Source organism: Populus nigra, chromosome 7 (assembly GCF_951802175.1).
Source record: "Populus nigra chromosome 7, ddPopNigr1.1, whole genome shotgun sequence".
Classification (NCBI taxonomy): domain Eukaryota; kingdom Viridiplantae; phylum Streptophyta; class Magnoliopsida; order Malpighiales; family Salicaceae; genus Populus; species Populus nigra.
In genome coordinates, this window is record NC_084858.1 from 21,103,870 (window position 1) to 21,126,393 (window position 22,524).

A 22,524-nucleotide genomic window follows, 5' to 3' on the forward strand; every position below is an offset into this window, starting at 1 on the left:
AATCAAAGTTGAGTATATGCTCTTCAAAGAACTCAATTTGGCTATAAAGATCGTGTCTAATTATATATTGAACCTGGTGATAATAAGGTACACGTGAGAAAAAATTGATAATTTTGATAACTCTGCTAGAAACAAAATATAAAAAAATTCAAGCATAATCGAAACAAACCCATAAAATATATCCAATTAATTAGAAAAAACAACATTCACTATAACAAGAAATAAAAAATGGTAAAACTAGTAGATCTAAAAAAAAATAGCATACTTATATATATATATTCATCAAATTTTTAACAAACATAAAAAAAAAAAATTAGTCACCAATTACCTTATTTTAATGAAAAAAAACAGCAGCTTTGCTTTAACCTATTGCTTTGTATTATTAGATTTTTCAGTTAGGGTTAGAGAAGAAAGAGATAGAGAGACAATAGTCAGTAAAGGAAAGGAATTAAATTGAAAAGTAAAGGAAGGGAATTGAATTGAAAAGCTTATTACACGGAGGTATAGTTTTAAAATCAAATATAACTAATAAAATAATAATTTATTACTATTAATTATTATATTTAAAAACTAAAAAAAAGGTTTAGCAAGGACCCGGATCCCTGCTAGCCTCCCCTTAGTTCCGCCGCTGAATACACGCACACACGTATCCTTTCACGTCCTTATATTTTAGAGTTTGTGTCTAATTCATCCTTATATCCAATCTATTCTTAAAAATATGGTTGTTTATTTGCCTTTAATCCATCCTTTCATCATATTTCCTCATGTTGACTGACTGTTATATCCTTCGTTGATTTTCATCATATTTTTTAACATTTTATGTACTTATGTTAGTTTTGATGATGAAAATATAACAAAATGATAGGTTGAAGATGTAAAAACATTATAAAGATACATTGAATACATGTAAGGATAGTGCCCTGTTATAAAGGTATGTAAAGCCAGTTCTCTTATATTTAATGATAAAGTAAAATTCTATTATATGATATATGTATAATATCTACTGTATAAATTTATTATTAATTTCAATACAACTTCACTTTTCAACCTGGCCTATAGTTAACCAAACACTTCTACATATTTCCCATCATTCTAAAAAAAATTATCACTTCAAAAGTTGTATCATTCTAAAAGTTCACTATCTTTTATAATACCAAACAAGTGTGCATTGGAGGGTGAATCAAAAAAGAAAATAGATATGAAATTGTATACTGTACTCGTAACATAATTTGTTGATAAGCAATAAAGAAACCAACCAAGCGTTCTAGTATATTACATGACTGTCAGCGATTGTTACAGATCCGATTACATATTCATAAGCTTGACGATTGAGCTGAGATGCAGTCACAAGTCAACAGTTATAACACTCAAACCAGAAGCACCAGATAGCATCTCAGTTGTGTTATGCATTGCTTTGTTTATAAAGCTTGGTGTCAAGTACTTGCTTTCCGCACATAGCACAAACTCCTGCAATATTAATAGCAAAATTAGAACTTGTTGCAAAACAATTACTAATATGTTAAACTCGACAAATCTGAATCAGAACACAGAACAGAAGTCAGAACATCAACAACGGGTACCTTTGGAATAAGCACAGGTGTGACAGTACTTGCCATCTTGATGTACTTGCTGCTTGCAAATCATGCACTTGGTATTTCCATAAGGACTCCATCTGCAAGAAATAGAACTCCAAATAAGTTAAAACAGAATCACACCACAAGAATTACAAATGCGAAATCCCATTGCTACTGTGAAACACCATTAGTGTCAACAAACTATCACGTCTAATGAAAAAAAAAAGAGCAGCAAAAGTGTAATACAGGAACACGAGGTAAACTAGAAGAAAGACAAACTTTCATTCAACCTGGACTATAAAAATAATATGGAAATCAGTTACAACAACAACTACCGCGTCTATACCAAACCCATCCTGATCCTTGCATTCTAATTCCCTAATCACCCACTGGCTATTACTGCTACTTAAGATCTATATGTCCTTCACTCGGCAAAAGGGGTAACAAAATTTCTAGCAGATACATTAAGTAAGAACACAAACATCGCCAAATAACTTGCTCGTAACCTTCTTAGCAAAGCCAACATGCTTATAAAAACAAATACAAGCCTTCTCATTTTTTTCTAAAATTCTGGCACAATAGCTCTAATTCCTCATGTAGCACAGGAACTCCATACTCTCTACAGAAAGAAGCTTCAACCCTTGCGGGTATTCTGATCCTACAAGTCGAAAACTTCTCCAACTCCCACAGTTTGTTTTCATACACTTAATTTACCCTTAAACTAGCTCACAAACTCTTTTCCTCTACACATATAATCCAAACAAATAGCTATACTATCGAAGCTAATCTATAATCATACTCTACCAAATATTTTAACACATCCACACCACAAATCCAAGAACGGGCAAGTTGCACAATAAGCAAGAACCTAGGTATTCATCCGCATCGCAATGCATTCATATGCTCAGAAAATACCATAAAAATCACACTATCAAACAGCATTACCACATGTTGTTCCACACTATCTAGTCACTACTGAGAAATCCCAAAACGCAAACTAAAAAAAATTATTTTTTCACTGTGTTAACGTTCACAGCCAGGAACTAACAAAAAAAAAACAAGAAGAAACAAAAAGCTGAAAAAAAAAAGAATAAGAGAACCTTTTTTTCTTGGAAAGGAGTTTATTCTCGTTGATTTTCCGTCCACCGCCTTCGGTGGTGTTGCTAGCTCCTTCCTTCCACTTATCAGGAACAATCACCTTACTTAACTTCTTTTCACCTAAAAAAATCAAAATTAAAATATAAATCTCAAAAATCGAGACAAAATTAGATCAATTAACCATATATTAAGTATATTTGGATGCGAGATTAAGAGACTTACACTTTTCGCACACCATTTTTGTTGTTTTTGCTCTGATTTTTGGGGATTTTTGCCCTAAATTGAGATTTCCTGGAGAAGAGGAGATTGGAGAGACAAGTCGTTGCTATGTATGTATAGAGTTTTGGATTGGACGGCTGAATTAACTAAAGTGTCCTTACTGCTAAAAGGAAATTTCAAACTGCGGCAAGTAATGTTGACCGAAGAGTCGGTGAGTTTTATGGTGTTTAGATTTTTGGGAAACCTCAATTTTAGTCTCAGACTTATAAACCCATACTCAATTGGACCCAAATTTATATATTTTATCAATGAAGTCCTAAATGTTTTCTATATTTTTAATTGCATCATTTTATCAATTTCTTTTAATATTTTAACTCTATTGTGGAAATTTATATACAAGATGGGGTCAATTTGAAAAACAGTTGATGGGAAAGTGAATGAAGATCAACATATTCAGTCTAAAATGCTTATTTATGAACTAACATAGCATCAATTTGAATAAACTTTGATGAAAATGTTTATAAACATTAATATTTTCGAAATATTTGGATCAAATTGATAAAATTTATAAGTTTAGAACTTAGCTTAGGATGAGTATATAGTCTTGGGGCTAAATTAATATTTTCCTTATTATTTTTCCTATATAGAACTCAAATAATGAGTATAAAGATTTGAGATTAAATTAATGTTTTCCCTAATATTTTTTATAAATAAATATTCTTCTCGTGTGTGTTATTCGACTACATGAAAATTAAAACTGCTTCTATACATTGTTTGTAAGTAAACACTTGGATCACAAGATAATTTTTATTATTTAAAAAAAAAATACTTTTTGCATGCATCTATTTTTATTGTCATATTATTAAAAAAAATAATGTTTTTAAACTTAATAAAGTCCATGATCAAAATCATGAATTTTGATGATTAAGTCCCAACACCCGAGTTGATTCAACATGTCATCATCACGATATTAAAAAATAACATCTTGAATCTTTTTTAAATCAAATCATATTTTTTTACAAATTATCTGAGTTATTTTTTGATCTATTAAATTATATGAGTCATATCAGAAGCAATTCTCACATAGTTAATTTTAAACTAAGACTACACAAAGAGTCAGACGGGGAGAATTCAAAGTTAACCTATTTAATTGAGTTTAGTAACAATTTTAAATAATTTTTTAAAACTTGAATTTTTTTCTAGATTAAAAGAAAAATTAATCCAACTCACAAGGTTTACTCTTGAATAAAAATGCACATCCCAAACTAATATATATGCAAAACCAAAGAGACTATAAAAGCATAGGAATTTTCAAACCTATGCATCTGGATTTGCCAAGAAATATGCCTCAACATCCATGAACAAGCTTTCGGTTTTTTGTCATAGACATCCTTGATTTGATCTTTGTTGATCTCAACATTACTCTGTTTTTTTAGTTTAATATGGGTGTTCGGGTCAGCTTGTGCATATCTCGACTAATCTCACGGGTTCTGAAATTAACGACCATATAAGCCTCTAGTGGTCATCATATGAACAACCACAGGACTCGAATCTGAAAACACAGAGAAAACAAACCTTTTGATCCTAAATTTTCACCATTGACCACCACCGAAATGGTTATCTCAACATCACCCTTTTTTTTTTATCGTGGGTGTCCGGGCCAGCTTGCGCGCACCTCGACTAATCCCACGGGTCCTGAAGTTAACGACCATGTAAGCCTCCAGTGACCATCATATGAGTAGCCACAGGGTTTGAACCTGAGACCTAAGAGGGAGCAAACCCCTTAGTTCCAAGCTCTTACCACTAGGCCACCATCTAGATGGTTCTCTTGATGTAGCATGTGCTGGTTCTCTTGCAGTCAGATGAATCCTCCCTCGAAAGCTGGCACAAACTTGCGAGATGTTAAATGCAAATATATAATTATAACGAGAAATATTACAAATACTAGCCTTTAGTAAAAGTGATCTTTCTGATGGTTTCGAGCCCTCTATTCCTTTAATTATCTTGGAGCTCTTAATATGTTATGGCAGAATTTTAGGCAGGAGTGTCTATATCATGCCAGTATGCCTTGAAAACCTTGGCTGGAGCGACAGGAACGACAATATATATATATATATCGATAATCAATCCATTTATGTGTTAAATCAACATTGAATACGAAAAAAAATGAAAAATCAATCCAAATTTAAAACATTTCTCGATCTCAATCTATTTTTTCTACAAAATAAAGGCTAAAAACACAATTAAACTTTTTTTATTGAATAAAATACATTGACACTAAACTCAACTTCTTTTATAACTGGAAATGATCAATTAACCACTTTTTCAGTCACTATATATATATATATATATATATATATATATGAAGAATTTGGTTTTATTTTTTGTAAAAAATTAAAAAAGAGGGGACCAAAATCGATGGTTATGAAAAAATAAAGTCTTTTTTTGGCATTGTGTATTCAACACCTTTTTGATAAATTATGCCTTCGGATTTTATTTAAATTTTTTTTTGTCCTTTTAGTTTGACAATTATATATTTTAGTTCAAAATTTTATTTTGTTCTTATTTTAATTTTTTGATTTGAAAGGAGAAAAAGAGTTGCTAAAAAGCAGTGAAAATAGAAAAAATGATCAGTTGGCCAATTCCAACGACAAAAAAAATTAATCTTGGAGTTTTCTTCAATAAGAAAAGCTAAATTATTTTTGTTTTTAGTCTTTATTTTGTCAAAAAAAAAGATCCGCAGTTAAGAAATTTTTTAAATTCGAGTTGATTTTTCATTTCTTTTTTATCTATTTAATGTTGATTTAAAACAAAAAAAATAAATTTATTAATATTTTTATAATATTTTTTTTAGATATTTTCAACTAAATAAAGTGTTGAAATAGGGTTTTTGGATCCTAAAAATAAAATAAAAAAAACCCAATTTTCCACTATCTTAGATAGCCGGTGTTGAACCAATAGACAACATGTTATTTACCATTGCAATGACAAGTAGTTTGTTCTTGTTTAAAAAAAAATTAGGTGAACGACGTCTACCAAATTTAAATAAATAAAAAATTACATGTTCATCTCTGTTTTGGAACAGGGGCTACCCTGCACATTTTAATCTCTAGTTTGTTTTCGCATAAGATTAAAAAAAAAATTATAATATTAAAAACATTCTTTTTAACAATCTGTCATAATTTTATTTTTTTCTTAAGATTTAATTAGAATTAATTATAATAAGTTTGCTTAATTTCACGTGAGTTGCCTTTTATCATGTATTTTGGAGCAAGACAATAACGTCCTCTTGAATAGAAATGCTCCCGAATAATCAAATGACCACAGCAAGAAATATTGATTAAATCATCTAGGTGGTGGTTCAATGATTAAAATTTAGGATTAAAAAGTTTGCTTTCTCTATGGTCTCAGGTTCGAACTCTGTGGTTGCTCATATGATGGCCACTGGAGGCTTACATGATCGTTAACTTCAAGGCCCGTGAAATTAGTCGAGGTGCGCGCAATCTGGCCCGAATACCTACCTTAAAAAAAATATTAATTAAGTAATATTTTCTAAGTCTAATAAATAGAATCTTTCCTCTTTATTTAGATATCCCAGAAAGGCATATCTTTTATTAAAAAATAATATCAAATTTTATTATTTTACCCTGTTTAAATATTGAATTCACATTTTTTTTGCTCAATTATATTTAATTTTAAAAGACAGTATAATAAATATAATATAAAGTATACGAAGTCGACATATTATTTAATACATTGTTTTTTTTTTTTTAATTTCTTAAGAAAGCTTCAATAGAACTCTCTCTTAGTCTCTGGGAACGGACAGAGAAGAGGATACTCAAAGTACACAAGGAAGAAAATCTTAACAAAAAATGTGCAGGAATTTATTGCCACGCCAAAGCCAGTTTTTGGCTAAGAACAAAAGGAAGAAAAACAGCTCACACAAGGAGATTATCAAGCAAAGGAATTTCCATATCTAGGCATCTGGATTTGCCAAGAAATATGCCTCGACAGCCTTGAACAAGCCTGCAGTCTTTTTGCCATACACGTCCTTGATTTCATCTTTGTTGATCTCAGCATCACCCTTGATGTAATACGTGCTGGTTCTCTTGCAGATGCATCCTCCCTTGGGAGTTGGCACAAACTTGTGTTCATAAGTCACCTTTTCAACTGCATCCTTCCAGACATTGGCTTCAATCAGGCTGAAGCTGTATGTTAAGTTCTCTTCGTCAATGGCTTCAATCATCTGCTTGGCATAACTGAGTTCTTTGCCTGCACAGTGAAAATTTAATTTTATTACTTCTTCATGCAAGCATATATAGCATGTGATATGTTAAATGCAAGTATACAATTACGAAAAATATTATGAATACTAGCCTTCAGCAAAAGTGATCTTCCTGATGGTTCCTGGCCCTCCATTTCCTTCAATTATCTCAGAGCTCTTAATATGTTCTGGCAGAATTTTAGGCAGGAGAGTATCTGTATCAAGACAGTATGCCTTGAAAAGCTTGGCTGGGGCGACAGCAATGGCAAACTCATTTTCTAAAGTGATGACACCCATTATAACTTAGGATTTTCAAAGATCACAAAAGATTGAAAAGGAGAAGAGAACTTGTTGGTAAGGGATGTGTTTGTGGTGCGGACAAAAGAGAAGTAGAGGTGGTATTTATAGGAGGAATTCCATGGCTATGTTGTGTGAAAGGATCACTGAACTCTTAATATTCTGTTCATGGCCATTTTTTGTCTGATATGATCCAGTCAAATAAATCACCTCTGAAAACTAAACAAAGATGATCAATATCGTTGATACAGTAGTTCTGTGTTTATATAATTAATTGCAAGCATGCTGGCGAAAGAGTCAGGTCCTTCTTGCACAGCGCAGCCGCAGCCCAATTTGCTTGGGGAAAAAAAAAAAAACTGGATCTTTAAAAAATAATTATAATGCCTACATGTGTGTGTAGCTAACCCAAACCAATTTCCCAATTTATCTTAATCTTTTTTACTTCCCTTATCTAAAAAAGATAGTGGTTATTGCAGTTGATAGAAGAAAACCCAACCAGAATGTTGAGAGAGGAGAGAAAAAAACTACCGGGTGATCAGATTTTACCCATCAATAAATTCAATTTTGGTGTTTATAGATTCGGGTTTAATAGAGAAATTTAATGGAGGTGGTTTTGATATTAAAAAAAGTTGTTCGATCCTAAAAAAAATTAAAATTTAATTTTAATTTGAATTTTTAGACCAATTAAACTAAGTTTTGTTGTTGGAAATAAAATTTTAGATGTTAATATAACTTTTTCATATTTTAGGGTGAAAAAGTAAACAAATTTAAATTACATATGAAGACGAATATGGAGATCAAAGATGATTATAGATGGAAAACTTCTCATTCACTATATATATAAAAAAAATTGGCTCACAAGTGTCATCAAATGATCAAATAAAGTGGCTATCAATCTAGATTATTTAATGGCTACTCAAAATAATCTAGAAGGTGAAATATAATAATAAGCCTCAAAATTATATTATATTGAGAGGATTAAAAAAGGAGTTATACATTGCTAGAAAATAGAACAGAGATATTCTGGTACCTTATAATTAGATAAATTTGTAATTTTTTTTATTTTAATACCATATAAAAAAAACTGAGATGATTTAGGTTTAATATTTATATTGTAATTTTTTTTCAATCGTTAAGTTTATATAGAATTTGTTAGCTTAATCTATTTAGTCAATTGGTTTACTAGGAAATTAGTCATAACTCTAGAATTAGTGCTTCAAAAACTTTCAACAATCCAAAGTGATTTCCTCTGCGAAGCAGGATTAGTGCTTCATCAAAACTGAGATTCAACCTTGTCTAATATATATTGATAAAATATAAAAATATAATAGATCAAAATAAAACAGATTAGAAAGTTAGCAAGTCATTAATACACATGTACAAAGCAGAAGCAAAAAGAAATATACTCTCATTCATTAAAAAAATAGGTAGATAATTGTCTAGAGAGAAAACAAAAAATATCACATTGGTTAGTTACGTAACCCAAGATTCAGTATGTGTTAAAGATAATCAATAAAAAAAAAATACCAACCAAAAAAAAATCTAACAATTGACACAATTTACAATTAAGGGAATACCCATAGATATTGAAACACACAATGACAATTAATAGGAGGCCTATAACCCCAACATCAAAAGCAAAATAAACTTAGTCAACCTTGTCTAATTTGCTTGTAATCTTGAGGATGCATCCTCCATCAGGAGAAAAGACACAAACTTGTTCTTGAAAGGTAGGTAGGTGGGAGTTTTCCTCTTCAATTTAGCTAGAGTTTCTTCCCAACCAAGCACTTGTATGAAGCATGACTTGATGAATTTGTAATATAACCTTTGTTTTGTAAGCCTTTTATATGATGTTAATGGAGAAAAGGAAAGTCAATCAAGGAGTCACTTTCAAGCCAATCTTTTTATTTTTTGGATTGCCCTTTTAAGGGTTTTTTTTTTATTATTTTTCTATTGGCAGGAAAAAAAAAAAGCCATCATTTGGTTTCTAGGAAATAATTTTTTTTTTATAATTTCTAGAAAATAAAATTTGTGGGTATTTTTTTTTCTTACATCAAATCTTGCTTCCCAAATGAAATCCGTTAACATAGCCTCCAGATATGCATCAAGCATGATGTTAAGTGGCTTGAGCTTCAGAATCGGTGGTGGACTAATGGACTTCTTGAAGGCTTTCATGTCATTTTGAATTTGATAATTGAATCTGGCTGTATTCAAATTGTTGTAGATATAATTTTTAAAAATATTTTTTTTAATATATTAAAATAATATTTTTTATTGTTTAAAATTTATTTTTCACATCCGTATATTAAAGCCATTCAAAAACATAAAAAATATTAAAGCAAAAAAAAATTAAGAATTTTCTTAAAGGACAGTTAGACTTAAAAAACGAACACAATCTTTATAATAAAAAATAAAATTTTATTTTTAAATAGATGCTCGTATCAAGAGTGAATAATCCTAGATTGATACTTGTACTACTAGAGTTGATGTATTTTATTGTGTTTATGCAATCTATATTCTATATGGTATTTTCTATAGTTAATTTGTTTTTTTAATTATATATGTTCTTGTATTTTATTCTCTCATATATACAGGTCTTAGTGCTGTAATGGATAAAAACAGAGAGAGAACTTTTAGCCAAGGTACAAAATTATTGCTCTAATTGAATATAAATAATCCAATAAATTAAATAGATATTCAATAAAAATACATACTTTGTGATTTATACCCATCTCAAAACGGTATTCAAGAAAAAGGAAGAAGAAACAAAAAATGATGCCGAAGAATAATAATTAAACAGTCACTTGCTCATCAATCCCATGGACTCAAGCTGCACTCCACTGGCACTGTTGGGAATCTTTCAGTGTCTTTGCAGTAGTCATAGATCACAAGATTTCTTTCGACCCAGGCAAAGTCCATTTTTTGATGATCTGAGAGATGCCAGGCATCGTATTGATCCCACCAATTCTTAGTAGTAGTTGATACGCATTCAGGGTAGGGATCTTCCCATTGGCAAGCTTCAACACTGAAGTCCTTGTAAGAGGACACAAATGGAGCCTTTTTCCAGTCTGTTTTCTCTAGTCCTCCCCTGGTGGCCCAGTCGTCTGCGTTCCAGATGCTAGAGAATAGGTACATGGGCTTCTCATTGGGGAAGAAATTGTTTGCTTCTCCATTGTTCTTGTGCACCCTTACTGGAACTTCATCCACGAAAAACCTGCAGTTTGCATCAATTTTCAGTGAAAAACTTTCGCAGGCTTGCACTTAGGATAAATTGAAACTATTATTTGCTGACATCCTCGTATCCAGTCCAATGAATTAAGGTTATGTTAGAATCTGAAAAAGGTAGGTTTAAGGTCTCGGAGGTTGCCGCTGCGATGCATCCTCAACCCTGTTTAAAAGCATCAAATATGCTTATGAAGGGGTTACGGTCGGCAGTTGGCACCTAATCACAACCCTAAACAGGGCTTAAGTTTTTTTATTAATTAAAATTTAAAAAAAAAGAGATTTTAATGTAACTATACAAAACTGTAATATATATAAATTAACCAAATATTTTTAAATTTATAATTAAAATAAAACATGGATAACACTATTTAGAATGGTTTAAGATTATAAAGCAGTTATATTCAAAATATTTTTTTCTTTAGAAATAAATTAAAATAATATTTTTTTATTTTTAAAAAATTATTTTTTATATTAACACATCAAAAAAATAAAAAAATAAAAATTTTAAAAATTTAAAATTTAATGAAATGCGGTTCCCAGCATGCCCTTAAACAATATCACATGTTTACACAGTTGGTCCATGTAACAATCCCTTTAATCTACTTTTTTTGGCCTTTTCTTTTTTGCTTTTGCTTTCAAAGATTCCAAGATTTGAAAAATCCGAACATTGATCTCTACTTCTAAAACTGAGAACTCATCAATCATATATATATATATATATAACACAAGATTGAAGGACTTACACTATCTGATGGTTATTCCAGAGAATGGAATAGGTGTGATACTCCTCGGTAGGGTCGAACCAAAGCATGTGCCTCATTTCACGGTTGCCAGTCCCATTCTTGTATATATTTGTTTGTATCAAGTATGGTTCTCCAGTTCTATTCCCCAAGAACTCAAAATCCAACTCATCTCTTGTTGGTCCTGCCCCATTCTCTGTACACATCTGCAAACATACGTTAATCCTCTTTAATTAGCCTCCTTCCCCATTAATTCTCTGTTCTTGCTATCGAATTACAAGTATGATTTCTTAGTGAAGCTTCATAGGCTACGATTTCAAGGCTCTTTGAGCCTGTGGGGTAGTAGAGGAAAGACTTACATAATAAGCTGTCACTACACCTGCAGAGTCGCCTCCAACCAATTTCAGCTTCATGCTAAACCATCCAAATCTATATCTCTGCTTGGTTTGAAATCCACAGCCTATATATTCAAGAGACCAAATTAATACTTTAAAAAGAATACCAATCTTGAACATTAAGCAAGGTAAATATATATTTATTTGATTTAATTAATGAACTGATAATAAAGAACTTCAGCTGGTTTTGATTGAAGCATCAATGCATAAATTTGTGTACCTGTATCTTTGTCCAGTGAGAGATACCAGATCTGCCCATCTTCAGATGTTTTGAAATGATCTTCAGACCACATTATACTAAAGTTATCTTCAAAAGAAGCTTTTGGTTGAGCTGCTTCAGATGATGTATATGAAGCAGCCATTAAAGCTGCAATGAAGAGAAGAGCTGCTGCCATTGTAGAAACGTTCTCTCAATTTTTCTTGGATCAGAAGGCAGAGAAGGAGCTTTCTCAACAGGCAGCTAGCTGGATCATTGTGAGGAGGTGATGTGCATTTAATGATTAGTACTTTATAATGCAGTACTTCCAATGTGAAGGTTAGAACTGGAAAACCAAGTTGACATGTCAACGTTGATAAATTATTTGGACATGATAACGGAACGTACAATTTTACCCATCTTAGATATGTTAATCATATGATCAGGGTTTTGATGTGGAAGATTATAATAAATTACAAAGTTATAAAACCTAATCCAAGTACTTCGATTACTAATTACGACAGATTAATGTTGGTTGAAACGAGATAATTCAAAATGTTGAGGTTTTTTTAAAAAAGTTAAAAAATATATTATTTTGAAGAATTTATTTTTAAAGAGTTAAAATTAATTTTACTGGGTAAACTAGGTTAAACATGTTCAATTTTGAATATAATTTTTTTAAAAATTTGTTCAAACTAGGAGTTAAGTCAGTTGACTCTCGAATCTACTTGTTAAGTCAGGTTAGATTTAATAGCTATGATAAATCATTGAATTATAATATATTTGGAATTTTGTGAATTGAATTCAATTCAGAAAATTAAATAAATTATTGTATTTAAATATTTTTTCCTGCCATTGATGATTTATAAAAAAAAAGAAAGAAAAGAAAGAAGCTAAAGTAAATTCATCTATGATTTGGCCTCAAACAATTTGTAATGATACAACAGTGGCATGGGTATTATAGGCATTTGATAAAAATGGTGTGAGGAGAATTTACATCACATAAAAGATACATGGAAAGCCAGGCTGCCCTCCACTGGGTTTTGACAGAGAATTTTAAGGTGGGGTCCATATGTTGCTGAGTGATTTTGATTTGTCCTACAATAATCAGAAAGTTCTTAGATTTGACAACTGGAATTTGAAGCACACAATAATGTGAAATCTCAAAAGGTCAACAAACAGACAAAAAAATTACAGGCTATTTGCAGTTTTTATAAGATTTTTTATATATTTTTAATATTCAAACTTTAAAATTACTGAAAAAATTAATTTAGGGTACAGAAGTATTATCGTGGTTGTTTTTTAAAGTGTTTTTTATACTGAAATATATTAAAATTATATTTTTTTATTTTTAAAATTATTTTTGAGATCAGCGCATCAAAACAATTAAAATATACAAAAAAAATTAAAATTTTTTTTTAAAAAAATTATGAACTGCGCATGCCTGGGCATTTCTAGAAAAAACAGAGCACTCTACAGGTTTTTCAAGGCAATCTCTTCACTTCAACGCAGCGATGGAGGAGGTCCAAATATCAAGCTATAAAGAGAGAACTTTTACTAGGAAGCAGAGCTTGCTTTCCCGGTAATACACAAGACCAACATGCTAATCGCAATGACCGAGAAGGAAGGCTAACATTATCCTCTTCTTCACTATGGTTCAGACGACAGGGCATGTGGGCAACCAGTGGTATGCCTTTAATTAGGATGCTCAAAGATGGAATCTTATTAACTGTTTCATGATTACAAGTCAAATGCTTCAAACATTGGATCTCAATGGAGCACATGCCAGGCAATGATATAAAACCTGGACCCACCAAGTGGATTAACCGGGGACCTGGACATGTGGGGGTCTTGGTCGGGTTTTAAATGGTTAAAACCCGAGCATGTAATTGCTGCAGTCAAATCTAATAGACTTGGTATAATTCAGGTTATATTAATTTTTTTAAAAAAAATTTTAAAACATATAAAATTAATTTATGAATAATTGACCTCATTTTTTTTATATTCCTTTCTTTTATTGAATTTTGTTAATTTCAATGATAGGTAAGGAGGTGTCTTAAAGGCAAAAGCCATTACACAGTGTTTATTTTTACTTTCCAACCATGTTACATAGAAATTTTGAGTTTTTTTTAAATTATTATTATTTTTTGTTTTTATATCATTTTGATATATTAATATCAAAAATAAATTTAAAAAAATAAAATAAAAATATATTATTTTAATATATTTCTAAAAAAATATATATTAAAAAGTATAATCTACCACAATTTTAAATACGCTGCTATTATCCTCGACAAACCGAAAAGAGCAAGTGGGTCAGCAGCGTTTTGAAACTTCATTGTAATTTAAAGTGTTCAGCGGCTGACTTCCTGTGCCCAGAATGTTAAATCATTTATGAAATACACACACACACACACACCCCAAGCAACTTTCAATAATAATAATAATAATAATAATAATAATAATAATAAAGCAATCAAGTTAATGCTACATCCACGTATATTCTATCCTGGTTCTAGACTGAAAATGTGGGTGTCTGTGTTTTTTTTTTGGTCTTAATAGTTAGGAATTAGGATAGTTTGGAGATAGCTTTTATTTATTAAAATAAAGTTTCTTTCTAACCGGATCTTGGATAAATTACTAGATTCTTAAATTATATTATTGCAAGAAAAGAAAATATTGTATATATAAAAGATTTATTGTTCTTTTGACCATTTTATTTTGTATAATTTTATAGATTATTTCTTCACTAAAATTAAAGATTAATAAAAAATAAATTGAGTGAGTTTTAGACATGTATGGTTGTCAGGCCCAGATATCTAAGCTTGGTTTGTTTATCATGAATAGACGCCTAGATCTGGTATGATTGTCAAGTCCAGGTGTGTAGGTTTGACAACGTTTGGGCCTAAAATTAATTCATTTGATTAAGTTTAATAATATTATTAAATATTTTTTATATTTATTTTTTAAAAAATTAATATTAATCTGTTACAGAACACACACACACACACACACACACACACACACACACACACACACACACACACACACACACACACACACACACACACACACACGATCAATAATTGGTCTAGTAATTAATAACAAGTTGAAAAAGAAAATAGAGTTGTCCATGTGACAAGCTATTAAAATATATCTTTTTAGTAGTGTGGTTTTACATAAATATAATAGATAAATAGACTATAAATGTAACTAATTTGATTTCTAAACCTTATCACCTTACAAATTTCAACATAATGTCTATTAAGCTCAACTGTCTAGGATCTAGTAATGTAGCTAAATTTTCATGTGTAGGGCAAGAGTGAAGGTAACTGTGATGTTGCTACTAGTGAATAATAAAACTTATATATTACGATTTAAACGGTCATGGACTTGAGTCACACCTAGCTAATTTCTTTATTTATTGATGGTTAGAAGGGGGTTAACAAAACAAATGAGATGAACAGAGAAATTGTGGAAATCACAAACTCATCATGAAAGCATTGTGCTAGACCTAATTCATTCATGATATATGCAATGATCAACCTGAATTATGTGTTGTGTGGGCGTGATAAACATGCATATGACACGATCTTCCATATGTTAGTTCAAGAATAGCTTTTGGATTTGTAATGGTAGATTTTTAAATATTGTTATGAGGTTTTTCTTTTCTACCATCATGGGCTATTGGAGGAAGTTAAATGGATGAAAACCAGCTATGGCAGCCGCGCGCGATGCCACGAGCCGAGGCAGGAGAACTTTGCCTAGAAGATGATAAATGGAAACAATAGAATGACGGGAAACAATGGAAATCAAGAGGAAAGGAATTCATAGAGTCGATGGTGGAGATGCATAAAGCAGCCATGAGCGTCTAAATCCGAACAAAAAGCAAGAGTGTCTTAAAATGCACATGTGCTTATACACATATACTAAGTGGACATAGCAAAAGCATAGTTATAAAATTCAATTTAGGGGTTAACCCGGTTAAAGAGCCGGGTCTCGAGTTTTATGGTTCAACTTGCGTTAACTTGGGTCAATTCAGAAATTTTTAAAAAATATATGTAAAATTTTAATATTTCATATGAAATAATTAAGAAAAAAATCATATAAATATAGGTTGTACATGTTGTAAATAATGAAGTTTAAAAGAATATTTTAATTTTTTTTTTCTCATATTAAAAAGATATTATGTTATGCTTTTTAAGTTGAAGTATTTAAACCAAAATTTTTTTTTCTCCTACATTAAAAAAATAATTTTTTTCTTGTGAATATAGAGCATATTTACTAAAGGGTTTCAAATCCCACATTAAATATTCAAATCTCACATTGAAAAAATAAAATACTTTTATAATATTTATATAGTGAGCTTTAAAAGTGTTAATAACCAACGAAAAAATATGAAAAAAAAATATAGGAGAAAAACCACATTTGAAAAAAAAAAATTTCGAATCTCGCCCGGGTCATGAGTCGCCCAGTTTTAATCGGACAGTTGCACCGGCTGATCTTTTAGCAAACCCAAACTAATCTAATTATCAGAGCAACCAAATCTTAAATTGACCCACCAGACCAATTCAGATTTAATAACTATGAGCAAAAATCATGCAAGCTGCAATAAAAAAGCAAGGAGATGCACCAGCCTATTGAAAGCTAGTCCTCCTGTAATTATGTGATGTATAGTTTAATTGAGTTTTAAATTTGTTTTTAAAATATCATTAATTTGAGTATTAGTAATCTTAGGATTATTTATGGTTTATCTGGTCATTTATTTTAGAATTTCGAGAGATTAAGGTACACATAAACTATGACTCCTGCATCTGTAAGCGTCAACTGTGATTGAAACGGGGAACAACATCAGTGGAAGGGGATTCATAAAAGAAGCAATCTTCAGATTCATTTTGATTAACTTTCTTCTCTTTCATGTTAATATCATAGCTTTAAACTTTAATAAAATGTTCTCAATAATTAAGATTAAATAATACATGTCAAGTGCGATTTTATTAAACTATGATGGATGGTTAATTTGATCACTTAGTCTGAAATGAGTTTAAAATTAAATTAAATAAAAATTAATTTAACATAATCGATTAGACAAATCACTCGTAATTTTATCAAAAATTCTAAAATAATATTATTTTAAATTAATTTGAATAAATCTATGACTTGTTTAAATTTAATAATTTAATAATAAATTAAATTAAATTAAACTAAAATTAACTTAACAGGACATTGATTATATAAATCACTCACAATAACTTCATCAAATTAAACTTCATTTAATTTTGTTTTTATAATGTAATATTTTTTTAAAAAAATTCTGAAAAATATTATTTTAAATTAATTTGAATCAATTCATCCAACTTATAATGAGCTAATTTAAATTTAATAAGTTTATAACAAATATTTTTTTTTATGAATCATGAAAACACATTTAAATAATGATTTTAGTCTTAAACATGAAGACGTTACTAAGATCCGATTTGAATTTTGTCATTCATGAATCAACAACTTGAATGACTTATCGTTCAAAGATAACTCAAAATACCGTCATTCAGAGGGAAGAGGGAGCAACTTCGTGCACAAAAATGTCTCTTAACAGAGCAAACCCAACAACTTCCATGAAATGGAGAATCCAAATCAGACAAAACCAGTTAGTGTTCCAAATATCCTCAATCCTCTTACAAAGACACAACTGGATTTCTCTTCTCCAAAACTTCAACCTCTCCTCAAAACTAACTCCTCCTCTCTTTAACCAAATCCTCCACAAAACACAAACTAACCCTCAAATTTCTCTGCGCTTCTTCAACTGGGTCCAAACCAATCTAAAGCTTAAACCAGACCTTAAATCCCAATGTCACATCATCAATATTTGTGTCAATTCGGGTCTCACTCTACCTGTGAGACCAATCATGGATTCTTTGGTGAAAACACATCATGTGTCAGTTCTTGGAGAGGCCATGGTTGATTCTTGTAGAGGTAAAAGTTTAAAGTCTGATGCCTTCAGTTTTCTTCTTGAATGTTACTCGCATAAGGGTCTGTTTATGGAAAGTTTAGAGATGCTTAGGAAGATGAGGGGTAATGGATTTATTGCTTCTGGTACTGCCTGTAATGCTATTCTTGATGTTTTGCTAAGAGAAAATGAGATTAAATTAGCTTGGTGTTTTTATTGTGCCATGATTAAAGATGGGGTTTTGCCTGATAAATTAACTTGGTCGTTGGTTGCTCAGATTCTTTGTAAAGATGGGAACTTTGAGAGAATTGTTAAGTTTTTAGATATGGGTGTTTATAATTCAGTTTTGTATAACGGTGTTATTGATTGTTGTAGTAAAAGAGGGGATTTTGAAGCTGCTTTTGAGAGGCTAAATCAGATGTGTGAGAGGAAACTTGACCCTGGTTTTAGTACTTATGGTGCGATACTTGATGGAGCTTGTAAACATGGGAATGAAGAAGTGATTGAGAGAGTTATGGATATAATGGCTGAGAAAGGCTTGCTTCCAAAATGCCCTTTGTCTCAATGTGATTCAGTCATTCAAAAGTTTTCTGATTTGTGTAAGATGAATGTAGCAACAATGTTTTTTAGGAGAGCTTGTGATGAGAAGATTGGATTACAAGATGCTACTTATGGGTGTATGTTAAAGGCATTGTCTAAAGAAGCAAGAGTAAAGGAAGCAATTGGTTTATACAGTTTAATTTCCGAAAAGGGAATCAGAGTGAAGGATAGTACTTATCATGCATTTTTGGATCTTCTCAGTGAAGAAGATCAGTATGAAGAAGGATATGAGATATTGGGGGACATGATGAGAAGAGGTTTTAGACCTGGTACAGTTGGGTTGTCTAAATTTATCTTGTTACTAAGTAGAAAACGTAGATGGAGGGAAGTGGAAGACTTGCTGGATTTAGTTTTAGAGAAAGGATTACTGCCAGATTCATTGTGCTGTTGCTCCCTAGTTGAGCATTATTGCTCTAGGAGACAGATTGATAAAGCTGTTGCGTTGCATAACAAGATGGAGAAATTGCAAGCAAGTTTGGATGTTGCAACATATAATATGCTTCTTGACGGGCTTGTAAAAAACGGTAGGATTGAAGAAGTAGTTAGGGTATTTGATTACATGGAAGGACTCAAATTAGTGAATAGTGAAAGTTTTACAATAACAATCCGTGGGCTTTGCCGGGCAAAAGAAATGAGGAAAGCAATGAAACTTCATGATGAAATGCTGGACATGGGGCTGAAACCTGATAAAGCAGCATATAAAAGGCTGATATTGGAATTCAACAAGTAGAATGTACAGGCAGTGTGTTTGTTCTGCGACTTTTCCTGGTCAAACTGTATACTTTTGCCCTTCTTTGTTTTTGAGTTAGCAAATATGATGCTCAGGCCAAGCGTTACAGTTTCTAAATTTAAAGAATATTGTTGTGGTCTATTTTCCGAACCATGCAATTTCTGTTATATGAGCATATATAGTGCTACAGTGCTGCATAATTGTCTGCTGATAACATGTTTTATGAGATGCTCGATGGTAAACGAGATCAAGTTTTTGTCCTCTCACAAACAGGTGATGGACTTCAGATAGATCAAAGGAAGATGGAGCAAGCCTTTGCATTATGTTGTAAGTTGGAGAATTGCATACAAGTTTGGAGGAAGCAACATATGGTTGAACTTCTTGATGGTTGGTCAAAGAAGTTAGGGTTTACAAAAACAAAGAAGAGAGGGTTGATGAAGAGGTTTGGGTGTTTGATTACACAGAATAACTTGATGATGAGTCCATATTGCAAGTTTCACAAATACAATGTGCTGCTTTCCTACTTCAAAGGAACTGAGAAGAGCAATGAAACTCCATGAATTGTTGTTGAAGATGGGGCTTAAACCGATAAAGCAACAGATACAAGCTTTGATATTGAGATGCAAGCAATGTATTGTGTATCTTTAGCTGTACTGGATCAAACTAAGAGGTTGTTTGGGATTATGTTATCCCTAAAATTGATTTTTTTTATTTAAAACTATCTTTTTTAAACAAAAAAAAAATCAAATAAATGGACTCTGTATTTGTTTTTAATCATTAACTATTGAATTAATTCATGAAAAAATAGTAAGGAATAATAAATATAAAGTACAACTTCTATAGGGACTTCATTACTAAATTTGAAGTGATGTTTACTCATTCATCTAACCGGGTATTTATTTTTAATTGAAAGTATTCTTGCAGGACACGAATTTGGAAAAAGATTCATGTTAATCAAAGGGCTATATGGATGGCTCAGGACGGGGTTCATGGCACAAGAGTAGAGAAGTGCTAGGTGAGCAAACTCTTGGAAGATTGGCACTGAGATTTTAGTTCTGAATTATCATAAACTTAATAAAATTGCCTATGATTTTTTATTTAACTATTAAATTATATTGAAATTTTATCAAGAGATTTTTCCTCTCTAATTTTATAAAAAATTAGCTTGTTGTAATCAGATGAGATGAGAAGACTTTCAAATCAGACCTGGATATTGTTGTTGGGATTGGTTTTCTTATTTTGTTTTTAGATTTTCTTGTTTGTTTAAGATTTTTATTGTTTTTCAAAATTTGAGTTTTTGTGTGAAGATTTTATTGACTAAATTTTATATTATTTATACTTTCTATTTTTTTTTATCTTATTTCAATTTGCGTTATTAGGCAACTATTCTCATCTCAACAAAACAATTAAAATAAATTTCACTCTTAATATCTTTTTTCATATTTTAAAAAAATTAGTCTATCTTGCAACATATTACTAGACAATATACTAGTTTATGTGAAAAAGGGGATGTACAAGGAGAACGTAGAAGTTGGAAAGAAAAAGACGAATGTGATGCTTGGTGGCAATGGCATGCATTCCACTATCATTACTTGTAGTTTTAATGTTGTTGATGGCTATGCAACATTCAAGTCTGCAACAGTAGGTAAAGATCTCTTTCTTTTTGGTGGAAGTTTCTATACAAATTATGTCTATCTCCTTCTTAATGCATCAAAGAAATTATGTTTTATAATCCATGAATGCAGCTGCTGATGGTGATGGATTCATAGCCTAGGATATTTGGTTCCAAAACACAGCTAGGCCACAGAAACATCAAGCCGTGGCACTCCGCGTCGGAGCCGATCAATCCGTCATCAACCGATGCCGCATTGATGCCTACCAAGACACCCTCTATGCCCACAGCCTTCGGCAATTCTACAGAGATTGCTATATTACCGGCACAGTAGACTTCTGTGGTGCTCAAAACTGCAAGCTTGTACCACGAAAGCCCATGAGCGGACAAAATAACATGGTAACAGCCCAGGAAGAACTGACCCAAACCAAAACGCATGGGATTTCAATCCAAAAATGTGACATTATAGCAAGTTCTGATCTTCAGCCTTTTAAGGGCTCATTCAAATCATACCTGGGCCGACCATGGAAGGAGTCTTCTAGGACTGCTGTAATGCAGTCCAACAATGGTGAATACAGCTGGGTGGTCAGTGTGGGAAGGGGAGTTTCCATCAAAGACTTTGTATTACGGTGAATACTCGAACCAGGGACCCGGTGCTGGTGCTGGTAAAAGAGTGAAGTAGCCTGGTTATTATGTCATTACAACCTGCCTGTAATCTTGTGAACCACTGTACGTAGAAAAGAAATAGGATTGGGATATTGACAAGAGCTTAGTTCGTTTAGGTAAAACCATACAATCATACCTACCTGTTCATTCACTTGAACACGATAAGCTTACATGAGAAAAGAAGGGGCCATTAATTATATATATTACATGATAGCTCAGTTTTACCACATATATATATATTCTCCGATCGATCGAGCGGAATATATATGATGGTAACTCTGTGTCTACAGCACTCTTTCTTTTTTTGTTTAAACCAAAAAAATCAGTCAGGATGTCAACCATTTTAACGAACATGTTTGTATCCCAAATATCGAAATGATATTGCTTTTTATGTTTAATATATTATAAGAGAAATATGTTTCCGATCTTATGATAATTACAAGAGAAGATATATGTCACACAACCTAAACTATAGAAAAATAATTTCATAATTTCATAAAAAATAATATACCAATACTTTATATAGAAGTAAAACCCAACCTAATCAAAATAATTTAAAATAATAGCCAATTCCCTCGTAAAATTACGTACACCTGAAGAACATCTTAATTAAATTTAAGTTTTTTAAGTCTGATTCAATAATTAAATGTAAAATTATAATTATTTTTCTTAAAGTTTGTATTAATTTAACGTGTTCAAACTTTTCTGTAAAATCTATCTTATTTATATGTTTCATAAATATATTCGTAACTTATTTAAATTATGTTAAATTCAATATCACTTCTATTTCTATTATAAGACATTTTATACTGATTTTTTTTGTTTGAAATTCAATTATAAGATATAATGAAGGAGAAAGGACATAAGTTATCAATTGAATCATAGGCTCATTGACTAGATCAACACTACTTTCTTCCAAATTAAGCATGTTAGATTCCTAGTTTACATAAATCACTTCTTG

The 22,524-nt window shown here is 31.2% G+C and overlaps 5 protein-coding genes across 6 annotated transcripts; 2 read left to right on the forward strand and 3 right to left on the reverse strand.

Annotated features, from left to right (window-relative positions):
* Positions 1–1,176: 1,176 nt before the first annotated feature.
* On the reverse strand, positions 1,177–3,083 carry LOC133698846 (uncharacterized). Its single transcript, XM_062121935.1, has 4 exons — positions 2,895–3,083; positions 2,675–2,792; positions 1,581–1,672; positions 1,177–1,467 (listed from the first exon to the last, which is right to left on the reverse strand). Exons 1-4 carry the CDS (start codon positions 2,908–2,910, stop codon positions 1,403–1,405), a joined length of 291 nt encoding a protein of 96 aa, XP_061977919.1. The 5' UTR covers positions 2,911–3,083; the 3' UTR covers positions 1,177–1,402.
* Positions 3,084–6,635: 3,552 nt separating this feature from the next.
* LOC133698169 (major allergen Pru ar 1-like) lies at positions 6,636–7,542 on the reverse strand. Its single transcript, XM_062121016.1, has 2 exons — positions 7,269–7,542; positions 6,636–7,163 (listed from the first exon to the last, which is right to left on the reverse strand). The coding sequence occupies exons 1-2, from the start codon at positions 7,450–7,452 to the stop codon at positions 6,868–6,870; spliced, it is 480 nt and encodes a 159-aa protein (XP_061977000.1). The 5' UTR covers positions 7,453–7,542; the 3' UTR covers positions 6,636–6,867.
* A 2,541-nt stretch (positions 7,543–10,083) lies between these two features.
* LOC133698358 (probable xyloglucan endotransglucosylase/hydrolase protein 8) lies at positions 10,084–12,309 on the reverse strand. The gene is made up of 4 exons (XM_062121254.1): positions 12,033–12,309; positions 11,777–11,877; positions 11,421–11,623; positions 10,084–10,666 (listed from the first exon to the last, which is right to left on the reverse strand). Exons 1-4 carry the CDS (start codon positions 12,205–12,207, stop codon positions 10,264–10,266), a joined length of 882 nt encoding a protein of 293 aa, XP_061977238.1. The 5' UTR covers positions 12,208–12,309; the 3' UTR covers positions 10,084–10,263.
* Positions 12,310–17,506: 5,197 nt separating this feature from the next.
* Positions 17,507–21,764, forward strand: LOC133699547 (pentatricopeptide repeat-containing protein At4g21170). 2 transcript variants are annotated; one of them, XM_062122839.1, is made up of 3 exons: positions 17,507–19,955; positions 20,199–20,930; positions 21,031–21,764. In XM_062122839.1, exon 1 carries the CDS (start codon positions 17,519–17,521, stop codon positions 19,283–19,285), a length of 1,767 nt encoding a protein of 588 aa, XP_061978823.1. In that variant the 5' UTR covers positions 17,507–17,518; the 3' UTR covers positions 19,286–19,955; positions 20,199–20,930; positions 21,031–21,764. The 2 variants fall into 2 exon arrangements, with proteins under 2 accessions (XP_061978823.1, XP_061978822.1); XM_062122838.1 differs by having other exon boundaries at positions 20,210–20,930.
* Positions 20,795–21,530, forward strand: LOC133700161 (pectinesterase/pectinesterase inhibitor 18-like). Its single transcript, XM_062123707.1, has 2 exons — positions 20,795–20,930; positions 21,082–21,530. The coding sequence occupies exons 1-2, from the start codon at positions 20,795–20,797 to the stop codon at positions 21,528–21,530; spliced, it is 585 nt and encodes a 194-aa protein (XP_061979691.1).
* Positions 21,765–22,524: the final 760 nt, after the last annotated feature.